General features: G+C 41.2%; 1 protein-coding gene across 1 annotated transcript; it reads left to right on the forward strand.

Annotated features, from left to right (window-relative positions):
- The first annotated feature begins 105 nt into the window (after positions 1-105).
- Positions 106-18,036, forward strand: LOC114133816 (cleavage and polyadenylation specificity factor subunit 3). Its single transcript, XM_027999910.1, has 18 exons — positions 106-326; positions 459-522; positions 1,536-1,633; positions 2,001-2,129; positions 2,889-3,066; positions 3,150-3,239; positions 3,999-4,149; positions 4,632-4,807; positions 12,376-12,534; positions 13,551-13,697; positions 13,763-13,915; positions 13,990-14,098; positions 14,834-14,932; positions 15,015-15,109; positions 15,182-15,269; positions 16,432-16,498; positions 16,587-16,683; positions 16,759-18,036. The coding sequence occupies exons 1-18, from the start codon at positions 256-258 to the stop codon at positions 16,858-16,860; spliced, it is 2,073 nt and encodes a 690-aa protein (XP_027855711.1). The 5' UTR covers positions 106-255; the 3' UTR covers positions 16,861-18,036.
- The last annotated feature ends 110 nt before the right edge of the window (positions 18,037-18,146 follow it).

Below are 18,146 nucleotides of genomic sequence, written 5' to 3' on the forward strand. Positions count from 1 at the left end.
ATTAAACCAGTAAACATTAAAATTACTGAATTTATATTAATGCGATATTCATACGATAAGGAAATATTTCTAACAAGCCAAACTTCATTTTATACATGTAAACGTGATGCCGACATTTTACGGAACTGTTTTCAAGAAAGTGTTGTTTCCAGACGGGCCCTGAGCCACACTGTCCATTTATCATTACCCCAGTATACCGATTTTATTTGTATTATTGTGTAATTTCACGTATTTACGCCGTATAATTGAAGTGTAATGGCGTCTAAGCGAAAAGCAGACATGGTGGTCCCTGCTGAGGAAAGCGACCAGCTCCTCATCCGCCCTCTGTGAGTTACAGTTATTTAATTTGTTTATTTCTGACGACCTGATTCAGTTTTTTTTATCCTTTCCTAAATAAAATCGTTTGAAAATGTTATATTATGATGTTACATATTATTTGTTTTTTCGTCATGTTACAGTGGCGCAGGCCAGGAAGTTGGGAGATCTTGTATAATCCTGGAGTTCAAAGGGAGGAAAATTATGGTAAATATGAGAAGCTCCTGGTTTTCCTTTTATTTGTTATAACAAGCAGAGGAAATGCTAAGGAAATTTTAAAAAGTTGACATATACAGATTAATTTCAAATCGAGAAAATGAGGCTTTATTTTAATTGTAATGCGATCTTTATGCTGTTTTCAGAAGCATTTATAATCTGAAGCTTGATAAAAACACGTGTCTAGAAAATAATGTTTCATCAAAATCGCGTTATTTCCCCGAGTCTTCCTCATAAAAGCTGCTATTTATGAAGCATAACGTACATTTTTCTGTTTTCACAATCAGTGCTGCCCTCTACTGGTCAAAGATAATCACTGTCCTGCATGTTTTTACTTTAATTCAGTTCAAATTTTAAATATTTTGTTAAAAAGGGAAATTAAATGTGATAATTCAGATCATCCAAATATCTTCAGTCTTTGTTGAAGGTGGCAGAAACTCATTTAAGACGGTTTTATATAATCATAACTGTAAATAGCTATTTTGATTGTCTTATAAAAGTATTTAAAGGGACAGTATCGTGTAAATTTCACTTTTTTGATGTTGTAACATCATATAAAGGTTTATTTAAATGTAATACATTAATGTTATTCCTTCATTTAAACTTATGTCAAGTGTTGCCTTGATTCTTAATGTTTGAGAAATCATTTAATCTCCATGGCAACCATTCAGCAGAGCAAAACGCCTGGTTGAACCTAGCTCCGCCTTCAAGGCACAGCTCCTCCCCCCCTCAGCTCCTTCAGACTAGCCAGCAGCAATTAGCTCATTATACGAGCCATTAGTCAGAGCAACGCTGTTTAAAACGTTGCTAAAGGGTTAATAGAGGAGCCATGTTGCGACGACTTCCTGAAGGCGAAGTTTCAGAAAGAGCAGGAGTTTCTTAAAGAGACGGAGGCCCAATTTCAAGGCATCAAATCTGAAGATGCAAAGATAACCTTCCTCCAAGCCTCATTGAGCACATTGTGGTGTTTAGATTATAAATAGAGGATTGTTTGTGTTTATCAGCTGGACTGCGGCATCCATCCGGGTTTAGAGGGAATGGATGCTCTTCCCTATATCGACCTGATCGACCCCGCAGAGATCGACCTCCTCCTCATCAGCCAGTGAGTCTTCCCTTCGCTTTTTTTACTTTCTCCACTATTTAACAGTAAAAAACTCTTGACATTTCCCTCTACATGTTTCACACTGGTTGTAGCCTCTAAGTCAGGGGTGGGCAACTCCAGGCCTCGAGGGCCGGTCTCCTGCAACTTTTAGATGTATCTCTACTTCAACACACCTGAGTCAAATAATGAGGTCATTAGCAGGACTCTGGAGAACTGGACTGCACTTAGGAGGTGAGTCAGCTGTTGGATCCAAGAGTGTTTCAAGGGAGACATCTAAGAGTAGCAGGACACCGGCCCTCGAGGACCAGGATTGCCCACCCCTGCTCTAAGTTATAATCTTAAATTCACACTCCTGTCCTGTCATCAGTTTTCACTTGGATCACTGCGGCGCTCTGCCCTGGTTCCTCCAGAAAACCAGCTTTAAGGGGCGGACATTCATGACGCACGCCACCAAGGCCATCTACCGCTGGCTGCTGTCAGACTACGTCAAAGTCAGGTGGGAACAGCCATGCTATGCTAACATGTTACATTTCCGTGCAAAGGCATTCACCATGTTTGTACGTCTACAGAGTTAAATTTTACCCTTTCTGGATTGGATGGAGACCATCTGTGAACATTTATTTTTCAAGTCTTGCCACTGATTATCAGTTATGTTCAGGTCCTCACTGGATTTTATGTGCAAGATTAACATAAACCAGTGGATAAAAGCTGCAAGGTTTTTATTTTTATAGAGAAAAATAAAACAGCTCATCCCAGTCTCAGATTTTCTGCAGCTGCCAGCAGATTTTGTTCCAGGATTGTCCTGGATTTAGTTCTGTTCATCTTCCCATCATCTCTGAAACTCCGGTGCTTTGGGTTGGATGTGTCCCAGTTGCTACCACGAATTTTCCAGTTAGCATTTAGCATTTTTGCTAGTTTTGAAAACATTTAGCATAGTTAGCTTCCTCAAGATTAGCTTTTCCAGATAAATTCCAAAGCACTAATTCACTTTACTGTTTTGTAAACTTTCTGTTGAATGAAGTTTAACATCTATGTTGAAGTTTTGTTATCGAGTAGTTAGACGCTTATGCTCATGCTCTTATTTTGAAATGCGTTCATTTTGCTCCTCCACCACAGACTCTGATTACCAGTATAATAGGACTTCTAAAGGCAGCTGGTTTTACTGGATTTATTTAGGGGAAAGATCGAAGGAGGATCATACATATTTATGTCGTACTTTTTAAAAAACATGTTTTCTTTATTGTTTTATTTGCAGTAACATCTCTGCAGATGACATGCTGTACACTGAGACCGACCTGGAGGACAGCATGGATAAAATAGAGACCATCAACTTCCATGAGGTGAAGGAAGTGGCTGGGATCAAGTTCTGGTGCTACCATGCTGGTCATGTGCTGGGAGCGGCCATGTTCATGATCGAAATAGCTGGAGTTAAGGTAAATAATCTACAGTCTGTGTGGAAATGCTGCCGTGAAAAATTAAATATTTAAATTCCAAGTTGCATTTTGTCTCTTCAAAGCTGCTGTACACAGGAGACTTCTCCAGACAGGAGGACAGACATCTGATGGCAGCCGAGATCCCGAGTGTCAAACCTGACATCTTAATTATAGTATGACATCAATCCCTGTTACATCATAATAATAATCCCACGTTTGTTACAAATCAAGTCATTTATACTGATTTGGTCTGTTTGTCACACATTTTTCAAATTTCAGAGTAGAGTAAATACAACAAGTTTCAAATGGTGATTTGATTTATTTAAGTTGCAGTGTTTTACAAATGTATGTTTTTTTTACATATTTATTAAAACAGTCACTACATTGTGACAGATAGCTGCAATGGCTACTATAGCAATGTGCAAAAATGCACCACTAGGTCAAAAACAACCAATCAGAGCCAGGAGGCGGGTCTCAGTGTTTTCAATCATGCTCGTGTACACAATGCTAAATGTTCTAATGCCAGAGAACATTAGAAAAACTGTTTGTTCACCATCATCGGTGGCCATGCTAAGTAGCCTGAGCAATCATGGTAGCCTACAGCATACACAAGGGTGATTGACAGCGCTAGAAAGAACAAAGTTGAGTTTTTGGAGTGGGCTAGTCAAAGTGTGGACTTCAATTTTATTTAGATGCAGTTACAGGAACAATTCTGCAAAGCCGAGAGGGTCAAAGTTAATCTGGAAACCCTTTAAAATCTGTAATAATGTTAACAATAAGTTCTTAGGTTTACTTTTCCACTGAGCGCCAGCTTAGTTTGGATAGTGTTTTTGCATTTACTCTGGTTTTCTTTGATATTAAAATTGTTTGATGATCTGAAACACTGAAGCATCTTAAAAGCAGACGCAGAGCGGGTTTGTCTCTGACTGCAGGAGTCGACCTACGGGACTCACATCCACGAGAAGAGGGAGGAGCGCGAGGCTCGCTTCTGCAACACGGTGCATGACATCGTCAACCGGGAGGGCCGCTGCTTGATTCCCGTGTTCGCTCTGGGACGGGCCCAGGAGCTGCTGCTCATCCTGGGTTAGCAAAACCCCTGGCTGTTGTCTCGGCCCACTTCGCTTCATTTTGCAGAGCCAATCAGTTACACTGTAAAACATTTGAAGAAAATGAAGGTTCACCAGCTAGAAAATTGTTTTAGTTTTAAATCAGAAATTAAAGTTCATTAAGTTAATTTAGCAACATTAATATTGTCTAAACTTTGTTTTTTAAAGTCTGACAGTTTATTAATCTTGCAACACAAGTTGTTTAAAATTAATACTGTAATTTAAACCAAATACACACTTCTGTATTATTTTTGCTCACATTATCAGGTTAAACCAACAACTCATTATAAGATAGAATAACTTAAATTCTAGATTGAACTCGCATGAACAAAATGTCTGATGTAATAGTTAAATTCTGCTGTGAAACATTTATTTCAAACAATTCATCTGAGTAAACATTGTCCTGAACTATTGATTACTGTTGATTATGTTTGCATGTGTGTTTGTTTTGTTTCCTAGATGAATACTGGCAGAATCACCCAGAACTCCACGACATTCCCATCTATTACGCCTCATCTCTGGCCAAGAAGTGCATGGCTGTCTACCAGACCTACGTCAACGCAATGAACGACAAAATCCGCAAAGCAATCAACATTAACAACCCCTTTGTGTTCAAACACATCAGCAATCTGAAGGTAGGCAGTCCTTAGAAAGTCTTAAAATCTCTGCATGTATTTAATGTATTTTTTGATAGGCAAAAGTTTGAGTTGCACACAGATATCTTCATTTTGTTTGGTGACTTGACTTGAGACAGTTGAGGCTACCACTAGTTAGCTGCTAACATATCCTTGATAGCTAGCTAGCTTTTTTGTGCGTGTCATGGGTCAGTGCTACTTTATCGCCAGTTGGTTTGATGAAGTTGGTACGTTCTGTCATGATCAGGGGCTCAACTGCATACTTTCTGTATGCGAACACGTCATCCCCCCCCGTCCCTATCACATAAATTTGTACAAATCCTCTTTAATTAAAGTATCAATACTAATAAATGTACATATATGTGAATAAATTATTGCCTACAGGGCAATTAAAAAAGAATTAAACAAGGGCGTGCCGTGGTGGCATAGCGCGACCCGTATTTGGAGGCCTTCAGTCCTCGACGCGGCGGTCGCGGGTTCGACTCCCTGACCTGACGACATGTGCCGCATGTCTTCCCCCCTCTCCTTCCCCATTTCCTGTCAGCCTGCTGTCATATAAGGGACACTAGAGCCACAAAAGACCCCTGGAGGGGAAAAAATATATATATATATATAATAATAATTAAACAAAAAACAGGGCAGTATTTCATAATTTAATATATTTGAGCCAAAGAGCCTCTTCTGTTATCCTGTCTAGAAGCGCCTGTGGCTGCAGGTCTGAGGCTTTTTGTTAGCATGTTTTCTATCATTCTTATAGATTGATAGGAAACCTTATATAAACTGGCCACCCGCATTAATAAAACGGTGAAATAATATTGGCCACAAAACACTATTTATAAAAGATATCAACGTTTTTCCTACACAATCCTAACAAACGTTTTTAATGATCTCTTCACAATATTTATTTATTTACTATTAATCTATTTGTATGATTTGTTCTTTAAATTGCCATTTATATTATTTTTCGGTCTCAGGAAATGACTGAGGGATGAAGAGACTGATGTCTGGTTCTTTAGGTTCTTTAGGTTCTTTAGGTTCTGCGGTTCCTCTCCTGATCCATTCTGTCTGATATCAAACAACCCACTGAATATCGATACACATATTTTTTAAATGCCCCTATTAAACGTCACTGTGATTGTTTAGCCTGTTTCTTCCCACCACCGTCTGTATTTTTGCCAGAGGTTTTACTTTAAGGACGGTGTTTTATCGGGCGGACATTTTAAAAAGACTCGGGTTGATAGCAGCTCACCGCGGCTGCGTAGCAACCGTCTCTAAGCAACCGTGACGGGTGGTTTTTCACAAATAACCACAAAATTCACACAAAAACCAACAAATCCCCACATTTTTCTGAGTTTATCAACATTTTTTCTCAAAATTGTCCAAAAACATTTTGGTTCAAGTGAGCGCCGTCTCAGCCTGACTTGATGTCAAGTTATAGTCCATGACCGATAGAGCGATTAATAAAAGGTCACATTTAACATCATATATTAGCGCAATTATTGTAAAAATTCCTTAGGAATATTTCTAAATTAGCGCCACGAAATCTGTGATGTTGATGGCAGAAAACCACAAAAACAATCCTGGATGGACTGATTAGTGTGAAAAGATGTTCAATATGATGTTATTTTAAGGAACACTTTTAACAATTGAATTGGTTTTTATCAATACGATCCGGCGCAACAGGAACTTTATGAACATTCAGATTTTGGCCCAAATGGAAATGAGTTTGATGCCCTGATATTTGATTAAAAACGACTGAATCCTGGACTATTTTGAATGTAAACAAGAATAAAGAGGAAGATATTTGGTGGTGGAATGATGTCACTCCACCAGCAAAGGAAGATTCTGTGATGTCACTGGCGATTCAGTCTGTGATGTCATCAACTGTAGGATTGTATGTAACACAATTCTGCATATTTTTCATTGCTTGCAATATCACTGACCAGTTCAGACGCAAAGCTCTTTCAGGTAGTTTACCAATCGAGGATTTTAGCGATTGTATTTAGGAGAAAATGTCCAATTATACGCCGAGATACCACAGTGGGATGATGGGACCCCACGCGAGAAGGGGAGGCCAGCAAAACCCCCAAGGCAGGTTCCCTCCTGCACACCCGAATGCCTTACACGGGGAAATCCACAGGCTGAGTTACCTTCTGGAAATGGAGAGAGCCGGGAGGTTTGAAGACAACCAGAAACTGTCCCACCTGGAGGCCGAGCTGGAAGAGACCAAACTCCAGTTAAAAAAGCAAAAAGCTCTCAAAGAAACTTTTATCAACCAGGCCAAAGACACAAAGAGGGAACTTGAGAGGCTAGAGAAGTTCAGTGATCCAGCAGTCTGTAACGCTGCGGTCATTGCTTCCAAGGTTCACAACAACATGAAATACATGAAGAAGAAGAACTTGCAACAAGACTTGGAGGAGTTAAAGGTGGCCCACCTCCTCAGCCAGGAAGCATTTGTGGCTGAAATACAGGCTGAGAGGAAGAAAAGTCAGGCCCTCCAAGAAGATCTGGACCAACTCCAGACTTCCTACGAGGAACTGCGCTCTGAGTATGAAGCAGCCGATGCTCTGCTGAGGCAGGAGGCCGAGACACAGAAGCTTTATGAAGCGAGGCTGAGTGAGGAACAACGACTGCTGGAGAACTTGAGAGCTGAGAAGGACGACATGTTTAAAGAAATGTCCCAAAAGATTTCATTCATGCAAGACGGTGAGAAACTTTTGCAGGACGAATTAAATCTGATCAAACGTTCATATAATGAACTGACCTGCAAATATGAAAGCGAAGTTTCTTTACTAAAGCAAGACGTGGAAAGATATCGGCAGGAGGCGACAGATGAGAAAGACGCCAACATAGAAAGAACGAAGGAAAATATGCAGCTTATCAACAATCTGAGAGCTGAGAAGATGGAGCTCTTTCATAAAATGTCCAGAGAAATCACAGTTCTGCAAAAGAGAGAGAAGCAGATGATAAAACTGGACCAGTTTAACTTCTTCTACGAGGAGCTAAAATGTAAATATGAAAGAGGCATTATGGATATACAGCAGCACCGTGAAAAATACCAGAAGAAGATAAACCAGGAGGAAACTGCTCTTTCAAACAGAGAAAAGAAAGAGAAGGTTATGCATGAAAGAAACCATTCTGAGCTGCAACAACAAGTTGAAAACCTTCAGCTGCAGATAAATCAGGAGCGAAAAGATCATCTGGAGAAATCAGAGGAGGACAAGGAGCATCTAGAGAACCTGAGAGCTGAGAAGGAGGAGCTCTATCAAAACATGTCCAGAGAAATCACAGTTCTGCAAAAGAGAGAGAAGCAGCTGATAAATGAACTGGATCAGGTTCATGTTTCATACGAGGAGCAAAAATGTAAATATGAAAGAGACATTATGGATTTACAGCAGCAGGCTGAAACGTACCAGCAGGAGATAAACCAGGAGAGGAAAATTAATCTGGAGAAATCAGAGGAGGACATGGCGCGTCTAGACAATATGAGAGCTGAGTTTGCCGTCCTCCAAGATAAAACAACCACTGAGATTAAATTCCTTCAAGACAAGGAAAGGAGTGTCCAGGCTGAGTTAGAGAAGGTTAACAGTTTGTACCTGGAGTTAAACCGTCTGTATGAAACTGATGTCACTGCATTAAAACAGGAAGCAGCAAAATACCAGCAGGAGAAAAGTTGTGTGATAAATGATTTGGACGGAGCAAGAGAGGATGTACTGCTGCCCGACACTCTAACAGCTGAGGAAGAAGATCTCCATCAAAAACACGTCCCAGTTTCCCAAGAGGAGAAAGACTCACAGAACCAAGTCGACCTGGTTAAAGTCTTCAGTCCAGAGGTTTCTTCGGAGGAGGAACTCTCAGGAAAAACCTTATCAAGTTGTTCCACGGATCCAGAATCCACAGGAGAGACTGAGATCGCTGGAGAAACCATCCTGGAGGATTTAAACAATCCAGATATTAAAACCCTGCAGGATGGTAAAAGGAAAAAATCAAAATTTTCAATTTGGAAAAAAGTCCAAAACATTCTGCGATTGAAAAAGCCAAAAAAAACCCAAAAGATTGAAGACGATCAAGAACATGTTTAATGTTCTTGATTTGGATATTTAGAGGAGAAAGACGTGAGAGGTCTGTGAACGGGGCGCCATGCCACGCTCCGTCAAGAGGAAATTTAAAAACCATGAAGTTTTTCCCCATCGACTAACTAGAAAATAGATCTCTTCCCGACCCGATTGGAAAAAACGTGGGCAGCACGGTGGTGCAGCGGTTAGCGCTGCATCTTCACAGAGACCATCTGTGTGGAGTTTGCATGGTCTCCCCGTGTTTGCGTGGGTTTTCTCCGGGTGCTCCGGTTTCCCCCCACATCTCCTAAAACATGTCGGTCAGGTCAGTTGGTCACTGTAAATTGCCCCCAAAACACTTTAAGGAACTCCAACCATGTCCAGTATTATTGTTAAACTTGTAAAATGAATTGAATTAGCCGAACGTTAGCCCTTTTCCCTTCGCTGGTTTAGTGGCAGGCGGCTCAGTGCCGCAACTAGGCTCAGTATTTATAGCAACGTATTGATTTAAGAATTAAAATTTCTTCTTTTAATAGTAACGATTTCTGTTTATTTTCACTGTACTTGTGCTTTTATGGTTTGTCCCTTAGTTTACCTTTTCTACTCACTTTTTATATTAAATTGCACTGAATTGTAGCTCGTTATTCTGTTTAAATCTGTATTTTAAAGAAGATTAGCAAAAGGATCATGCAGTGGCTTTTTTAGGGCGGCTGTGGCTCGGTGGTAGAGTGGTCGTCTTGTGACCAGAAGGTTGTAAGTTCGATTCCAGCTTCCTGAGCCACATGTTGAGCTGCCCCGGGGCGGGGTACTTAGCGGCAAGTTGCCCCCCGACCTGCATGTGGGTGTAAATGTGTGTGTGTGTGAATGTGACTGTAGTGTGAAGTGCTTTGAGTGGTCAACATGACTAGCAAGGCACGACACAAGTTCAGTCCATTCACCTTTTTTCTTTGATAAATCCTGTTTTTCTTTTTATACCAAACATAAAAAAGCTGATTTAACAGGTTTGGATTCTTCAGGTTCCAGGATGTTAAATTAAGATTAGAGTTAATCTGTACAAAGTATTAGATTATAATTGTTATCATAATTTAATACTCCGGACCATGAAGAAGCTCAAACTTGTTATATCTGGTTTGTTTGTTATAAGGAAAAAACAGGTTTTATCATAAATAAAAGTTACTGTGATCTTTCTGTTAGTCTTTATTTAGAAATACAGATTCAAGATAGTTTAACAAACTTAACAAAAAAGTGCAATTTAACATGAAAAACTGTAGAAAAGGTAAAAAGAAGAACAATCTATGAAAGTATGAAAACAGAGAACTCAATCAGAAATTATTTCCATCACAGGAAGAAATCAATTCTTAGATGAACATTTTGTAATAAATATAAAGCTTTTGTGTTGTTGAGCTTATGTGTTGTCTGCTTGTATAAAAGAGAAGAAAAGGGGCAGGAAATGCCTAATCCAGTTATTTTTTTAACCAGCTTTATAGTAAAACTGCAAATTCTGTTTTATTTCTGATGTTACTTCTAGGTTTGGTTTGTCAACCTGGGTTCAATTCCCAGTCCTGGAGAATCTGCTGCATGTCTTTCCCTTCTCTCTCCTCTAATTTCCTGTTCAACCTGTTAAATTACGGCCTAAAAAACTTTATTCGAGCCTAAAAGACTTTAAAAAACTAAAACATACATTTCACCTCACAACTGGACCAACAGTCAGAATATGCTTCCCACCACATTGTGCTCGTTTCCTCGTGTTAAATAACAACTTTCTTCCTCTCTCTCATTTTCTCTCTTTCTTACATAATTAATAGGTTACTTAATTTTTACACACACACACACACACATTTACACGTCCCCTCCATGGGCTGCCACCTTATCGTGGTGGGGGGGTTTGAGTGTCCCAGTGATCCTAGGAGTTATGCTGTCGGGGCTTCATGCCTCTGGTTGGGCCACCCAATGCAGACAGGTCCAAGGTGAGGAACCAGAACCAAGTGCAGCCCAAAGATCCCTTATGATGAATACGACCGTTGGAAACAGTGGTTCTGCTCGCCCCTACATGAGGTCCCACCCTGGAGCCAGGCCTGGGGGCGGGGCACGTTGGGGAGCCCCTGGTGGCCGGGCTTTAACCCATGGAGCCCGGCCGGGCTCAGCCCGAAAAGAGCCCATGGGTTCCGGCTAGAAATAGTCGGACTCACTGCAGTGCATGGCTCTGGTTCTGGAGCCGGTCTCCTTGAAAGGGGTTGGATGTTCTCCCACCCTGGAGTTGCCCCTTGTGAGAGGCGCTGGGCAGGAGTGGGCTTTCTTGTTGCCTCCATCTTGGTGCCTGTACGTTGGGGTGAACAAGAGGATAGCCTCTCCCTCTACCTACGGGTTTGGGTCGGGTTCTGACTGTTTACCCACCTTTTTAAGTCCTTGGAGGGGGTACTGGAGAGTGCCCCTCCTGGGAGCTGCCTTGTTATACTGGAGGGGTTTTCTCCGTTGGGTCTCTGGGCTCCCTTAGAGACGGGGTGAGAAGCCCAGGAATCCAGGAGTCACTGATGTGTTTACATATATCCAGGGTTTCCCCCAGGGTATTATAATCCCCCTGACCTCCTGCATCAAGGTAGGAGTCAAGATGAAACCCCACTGCGTTGCTCTGCTGTGCAGCTCGATGTGAACTGCAGGTATAACATGTAGTTGTGCTTGAAGAGGAGCGTTGAGTGAGCGGTGAGAATGATTTATCTTTGTGAACAAAGAATTATGTGCAGCATTTCCATCTGAACACGAAAATGTAACTGACCCTAATATTTCCCGTGTTTTGTTTTGGTCATTATTGTTACACTTATTGTTGAGGTGTGTGTGGTAGGTGCGTCTATCAGACATTTGTAGCAATACGGAATAAATCGCGTCCCGTATTGGACAACAACAACCACCTGTCATTGTAGCCTAGCTTAAGCTAACCTGAATATTTAACTCTCTAGTTGATACTCTGACATTACTTACCTTCTGTCTTTCAGCCACTTTGAAAAGCTTTTCTTAGTCTCTCAGCATATTTATCCTCCCCCTCTTCTGTTTTCTGTTTTGTGCGCCGGAGGTTTATCTGCCGCCCGTCTTTAGCTCCCTGTTCATTCCTACAATTCAAATTTAAAAGGAAAAAAAAACGCGCCTCAGCGCTTCTCTAAGGGCCGCTGGCCAGGCTGCCTGTATGGGAGGGAGAGGCTGGCAGGAGGGGAGGGGCGCCTAATCAGTGCTGTTCCTCTGTTATTGATCATTTCATACATAAACAGCTGTTAAGTACATAAAATGCTGACTAGAAAAAAAATCCTCACATCGTTTTTGCGCCCCTCTAGTGCAGCGCCCCTATGCGTTGCATTCACTGCATAGCCACTTTTTGCGCCACTGGTCATGATACAGAAACCATAAATTCCAACCATAATGTTTTTAAAAAGTCTTACATTTGAGTTGGTGGACTGCAGACACTCTGTAGCGAAAGCTTTGCTACTTCAGTGCTGTTATGATCCAGTTTCTGTCCTGTCCCAGAGCATGGACCACTTTGATGACATCGGCCCCAGCGTGGTGATGGCGTCGCCTGGTATGATGCAGAGCGGCCTCTCCAGGGAGCTGTTCGAGAGCTGGTGCACCGATAAGAGGAACGGCGTCATCATCGCTGGATACTGTGTGGAGGGAACGCTAGCTAAGGTAGGAAGCTAGCTTCATTTATCACCTCTTCAAAAACAGCTGCAGAACTTTATTTAGGACCATGAGACAGAGAAAGGGAGCTAAATGTAAATGCACGCTGCACTTTTCAGATTCTCATTAATTATTTTTTCTTCCTCTTGACAATTCTGCTCTACTTTGTGATCGTTTGTCCCAAAAATCTGAATAAAATAAACTGAATTTTGTGTTTGTGGGGTTTTTTTATTCATAGTTCCTACAGAGGCTGCACAGTGGCACAGTTGATACCAAGATGGTACCTACCAAGATGGCTGCCAGCTACAAAGTTTCCAGAAGTGAACATCACATGAGAACCACAAATACATAGTTCCTAGAACTTTGTGCCTGACAGCCATCTTGGTAGGCAGTTGCTATGTAGTTGCTGTAACAACAATAAACAAGCCACAAGCTGAGAACTAGCTCTCACCTCGTTTCTGTCTAACTAGTAAACAATACAAATACATTCCAACTATTACTAGATTACAATTTTTGAGTTCTCTACCAATCTGTGTGTAATACTACGATAAATAGCAGTGATATTTACTGTAGTACTTACTGCCGAACTAGCAAAGTTAGCTTAGCTAATGTAGCTTTTAGCTGGTAGCTAATACTGACATGTACAAATCCATTTAAATACTGATTTTATGTGTCCACAAAGCTCCATGCTGTACGCAGTCTTTGTGTTCACTAAGTGGTGAACTATGCCATAGCAGGAGATCCACATCGTCTGACATGTTCCCATTCAAATGGGGCGATCCCGACAGCAGCCATTTTGTTCATATATATTTCTCTCGCACATTAGTCAAGAATGTCCACATATTTTCTGTTTGTTGATCTTGATGCCATGGGTTCGCTATGCTTTGCGCTACGCTTGCCTACCAAGATGGCGTCCTATTGCCTCCAGTGGGACCTATGTGTAGAATCTATTCATTAAATCTATTCTTTGACATAAACTCAGTTTATTAACATTTAACAGACCTGTTTGCGTGTTTCCTCTGCAGCACATTATGTCTGAGCCAGAGGAGATCACCACCATGTCCGGACAGAAGCTGCCACTCAAGATGTCAGTGGACTACATCTCCTTCTCCGCCCACACCGACTACCAGCAGACCAGCGAGTTCATCCGGGCCCTCAAGCCGCCTCATGTGGTGGGTTGGCAGGTAGAAACCGCCTGCGCTCGTCCTTTTCTGACTCCGTGTGTGTTTGCTCTCAGATCCTGGTTCACGGGGAGCAGAACGAGATGGCCCGCCTGAAGGCAGCGCTGATCCGGGAGTACGAGGATAACGACCAGGTCCACATCGAAGTGCACAACCCTCGCAACACGGAGGCCGTCACTCTCAACTTCAGGGGAGAGAAGCTGGCCAAGGTTCTGGGTTTTCTTTGAGCTGCTGCTTACTGATGTTTTTGCTGAGCCTGTCAGACTGAAAGTTGTCCTCACAGGTGATGGGTTCCCTGGCTGATAAGAAATGTGCTCAGGGTCAGAGGGTGTCTGGCATACTCGTCAAGAAGAACTTCAATTACCACATCCTGAATCCATCCGACCTCTCTAGTAAGTTACTCACACTTATATGTTGTTGTATGATATAATCATAAGTCTAAAATCCAGTCAAAGTCCTTCTGCACCATTTTTAAATCAGATTTTCCTTCCACTCAACTTTCCAATAATATGCCTGCATACAACACACATATCACAATTAGATCCAGGATAAGAACTTTTTTAAAATTCCAATAATAATGTTATGAGATAAAAAGAATAAAGACACAGTATTGTAAAATTATGTCATAAAATTACGAGAAAAAAAATTTAATGAGAGAAAACTTTGAAAAGTTATCAAGAGTCATCAACTAGGCAAGTCTGTGATTGTTTCTTTATTTTATTCTCATATTTTTACGACTATTTTTTAATTATTATGACTTAATTCTCATTTTATTATTACGACTTTATTTTCGTAATTCAAATTGCGATAAAAGCCTTACCCTAATACTTTGTTACAGAGGACTGGAGGAACAATATTCCTTTTGAAAAAATTTGCCTAAAACTAAATTATTCAGAGGTTTGGCATAAACCAAGTACGGCTTTCCAGGAAACCATTCCTGATCCCAGCTGTGAAGCACGGTGGTGGCGGAGTCATGGTTGGCCTGGTCAACCCCTTAAATGTGTTAAAAATAAATGACAGCTGAAGCAGAACTGAACCCCGCCAGCCTAAAGACTAGCAGTAAATCCATGAAGGATTTGGTGAGATTTCAGAAAAGGAGAGTTGTTTCCATGGCGATGTGTCCACAGCATACACAGAGCTGGCCATGAGCACGGTGAAGCAGAACCAGGCCATCCCGTTCACCGGGCCGTACTCGCTGCTCGTCTGCCACCTGAGGAACCTGACAGGTCAGCCTCTAGCGTTCGGCCGGCGCTCCGCTGAGTCCGAGCGAGACGCTTTAGCTTCACTTGCCTTCGCCGTCTGTCTCAGGGGACGTGGAGGAGCTGGACGGCACGGAGAAGAAAACGCTGAAGATCTTTAAAAGCATCACTCTGGTCCACGAGGTCGGCATGGTGGTGCTGGAGGTGAGAGCGTCAGATCAGACCAGATAAACAGAAGCTCTTTATTAATGGCTGTTATTTTATTTTCTCTTTTAGTGGGTAGCCAATCCGCTGAACGACATGTATGCTGACGCCATCACCACCGTGGTGCTGGAGGTCCAGTCCAACCCAAAGGCTCAGAAAGGTGAGTCAAACTATCACTGTTCTGGTGGTGGCCTCTATTGATCTGTTTTAATGATTGAAAACAGATTAGATTTTACTTTAAAAATATAATTAAAAATTTGTGATTTAAAAAAATTATTAGAATCAAATTTTTTCATCTTCCCTCCATGCCACCAGCCCCAGAGGGCATGAGCCACTTCAGGTTGACTTAGACCTGAAAGCGCTATGCCTACATAATATTTAGTGTAAGCTAACACTACAGCGCTACACCAACATGGTACTCTGTGAAAGCTAAGCAGATATCAACACAATATTTAGTGTAAGCTAGCAATAAAGTGATATGACAACACAGTATTTAGTCGAAGCTAGCAGTAACTTTCTTTACTAACACGGTATTTAGTGAAAGCTAATGCTAAAGCGCTACACTGACACGGTATTTGGTGAAAGCTAATGCTAAAGCGCTACACTGACACGGTATTTGGTGAAAGCTAATGCTAAAGCGCTACACTGACACGGTATTTGGTGAAAGCTAATGCTAAAGCGCTACACTGACACGGTATTTGGTGAAAGCTAATGCTAAAGCGCTACACTGACACGGTATTTAGTGAAAGCTAATGCTAAAGCGCTACACTGACACGGTATTTAGTGAAAGCTAATGCTAAAGCGCTACACTGACACGGTATTTAGTGAAAGCTAATGCTAAAGCGCTACACTGAATTTAGTGAAAGCTAATGCTAAAGCGCTACACTGACACGGTATTTGGTGAAAGCTAATGCTAAAGCGCTACACTGACACGGTATTTGGTGAAAGCTAATGCTAAAGCGCTACACTGACATGGTATTTGGTGAAAGCTAATGCTAAAGCGCTACACTGACACGGTATTTAGTGAAAGCTAATGCTAGAGCGCTACACTGACACGGTATTTAGTGAAAGCTAATGCTAAAGCGCTACACTGACACGGTTTTTAGTGGATGTTAATGCTAAAGTGCTATGTCAACACAATATTTAGTGGTAGCTAACTAAAGATCTGTTCTGATGCGGTATTTAGTGGAAGCTTCAGCTAAAATGCTATATCAACACAGTACATAAGGCAGAAACACATTAAGAATTGTTGTTGCATTGCTGGTTCTGAATGGTGGAAGCATTAAATAACATCATGGATCCGTTTCGTGTGTCATGACCAGTCATGGAGACGCAGAGTACCACTATGGACATGGATGTCTTCCAAACCCGGTTAGAGGTCATGCTGCAGTGAGTGACATGTTAACTTTTAAATAGAAGACGTTTTTAGGAAAAGCTGTTTGTCTTGAAGAGTGCATTGTCCCGTCTCTGATTTTAGGGACATGTTTGGAGAGGACTGTGTGGACTTCAGCGATGGGAAAGTCATTTCTGTGATGGTGGACGGACAGACGGTCCACATCAGCTTGGAGACGCGGGTGAGACGGCTGGTTGTTGGGAACAGAATGCTGCTTTTGCTGCAGGTTTAGCTAGCGTCTGCTTTCACTCTGCAGGCGGTTTACTGCGAGGACGACGTCTCAGAGGACGACTCCCTCAGAGAGATGGTGGAGCTGGCCGTGCAGCGGCTCTACGACGCCCTGAACCCGGCACTCTGAGGACGGGCCTCCAGATGGGCCCGATCCAGTTTCAGGTCTCCAACCAGAAACTGGATCTTTTAACAGAACTACTGTAGAACAGAAGAATAAGCTTGATTTTACATGTTTTAGCTGATGTACAAGCACTTTAAGTTAACTGTATTTGTGTAGCTTTTCTGTAGTTTTTATTTCTACAAATATGCATTGATTTAGCTTACCTGTGTGAACATATGGCTGGTGATTGTTGCATGTTAAAATGTTTTTATTTAAAAGTTGATTAAAAAATTAAGCATTAGCCAGATTTGTATGTTTCCTGTAGTACAAAGTGCCATTTATAAAGTTAGTCAAAAATGAACAGCAATGATTTGGGTTACTTAGCCTGCAATAAGATTATAACAGTGGGAGTTAATTTTGAAAAGATTTTTACTGTCAGATTTTTAATGTTTTAAACCATTTAGGTTGGAACCTAAATATTTAGTCAACAAGCTAAAAATGAGCTTCAAACTAAAGATACGAAATAATGCAAGATGGACAAAAATACATTTGTGTTCTTGTACTGAGAAATTTACGGACTTGAAACTGTTTTGTATTTGCAAAAGAAATATCCACAATTACAAAACTCTTATAGATTATAAGGCACAAATACTTATGCACACAATCCACCGTCATAGAGCTGCCTGGAGACGTCGCCCAGCTGCTTTATGGAGGGTGTTGGTGAGGAGGGGCAAAGTCAAAGGCTCCAGAGCTGTTTGTGGGTTATTTTTTAATCTTTGGAACAATATAACTTTCAACATTTAAGTAAACATAAAAGGCACTTCCCCTAGAATGACAACCTGATCTTAGATCACTGGAGTTATTGAAAAGTGCTTCCAATGCTTTATCCGTTTCATAAATACTTAATAAAATTTACAAGATTAAAGGATACATGACTTTATGAAAGTCAAAAACAGTTTAAATAAAATATCCAGAGGCTGTGAGTCAAATTATAAACTTCATGTGCAGAGAGAGAAATCAGGAATCCCAGCCACCAAACTTCCCAGAGTAAATAGATTTAAACATCCATTAGGTGAAAAACATGATGTTCCTGAATCCAACATTTTTTCCACCAATGTGCAAAAAAATAACAGATCATCTTATAATGCTAAACGTTTTATGCACTAAAGAAATGTGGAAATAAATTAATATGTTCTTACAGTACCATTGTCTTAAAATTCCATCAACTAATATCTTTGTTGTTTTGTATTTGTGAAAGACACACTTGGGTACAAAATTGTCTTGAATCCTTCCTCCACAAAACCTTCTGTACT

Source organism: Xiphophorus couchianus, chromosome 19, assembly GCF_001444195.1.
Source record: "Xiphophorus couchianus chromosome 19, X_couchianus-1.0, whole genome shotgun sequence".
Lineage (NCBI taxonomy): Eukaryota > Metazoa > Chordata > Actinopteri > Cyprinodontiformes > Poeciliidae > Xiphophorus > Xiphophorus couchianus.

Excerpts from the sequence above, each read along its gene's own strand:
- LOC114133816 (XM_027999910.1), top strand. The coding sequence starts at position 256 with ATGGCGTCTAAGCGAAAAGCAGACATGGTGGTCCCTGCTGAGGAAAGC. Across the intron at positions 4,808-12,375 it reads AACACATCAGCAATCTGAAG|AGCATGGACCACTTTGATGA; the intron begins GTAGGCAGTCCT and ends GTCCTGTCCCAG. Across the intron at positions 12,535-13,550 it reads TGGAGGGAACGCTAGCTAAG|CACATTATGTCTGAGCCAGA; the intron begins GTAGGAAGCTAG and ends TTTCCTCTGCAG.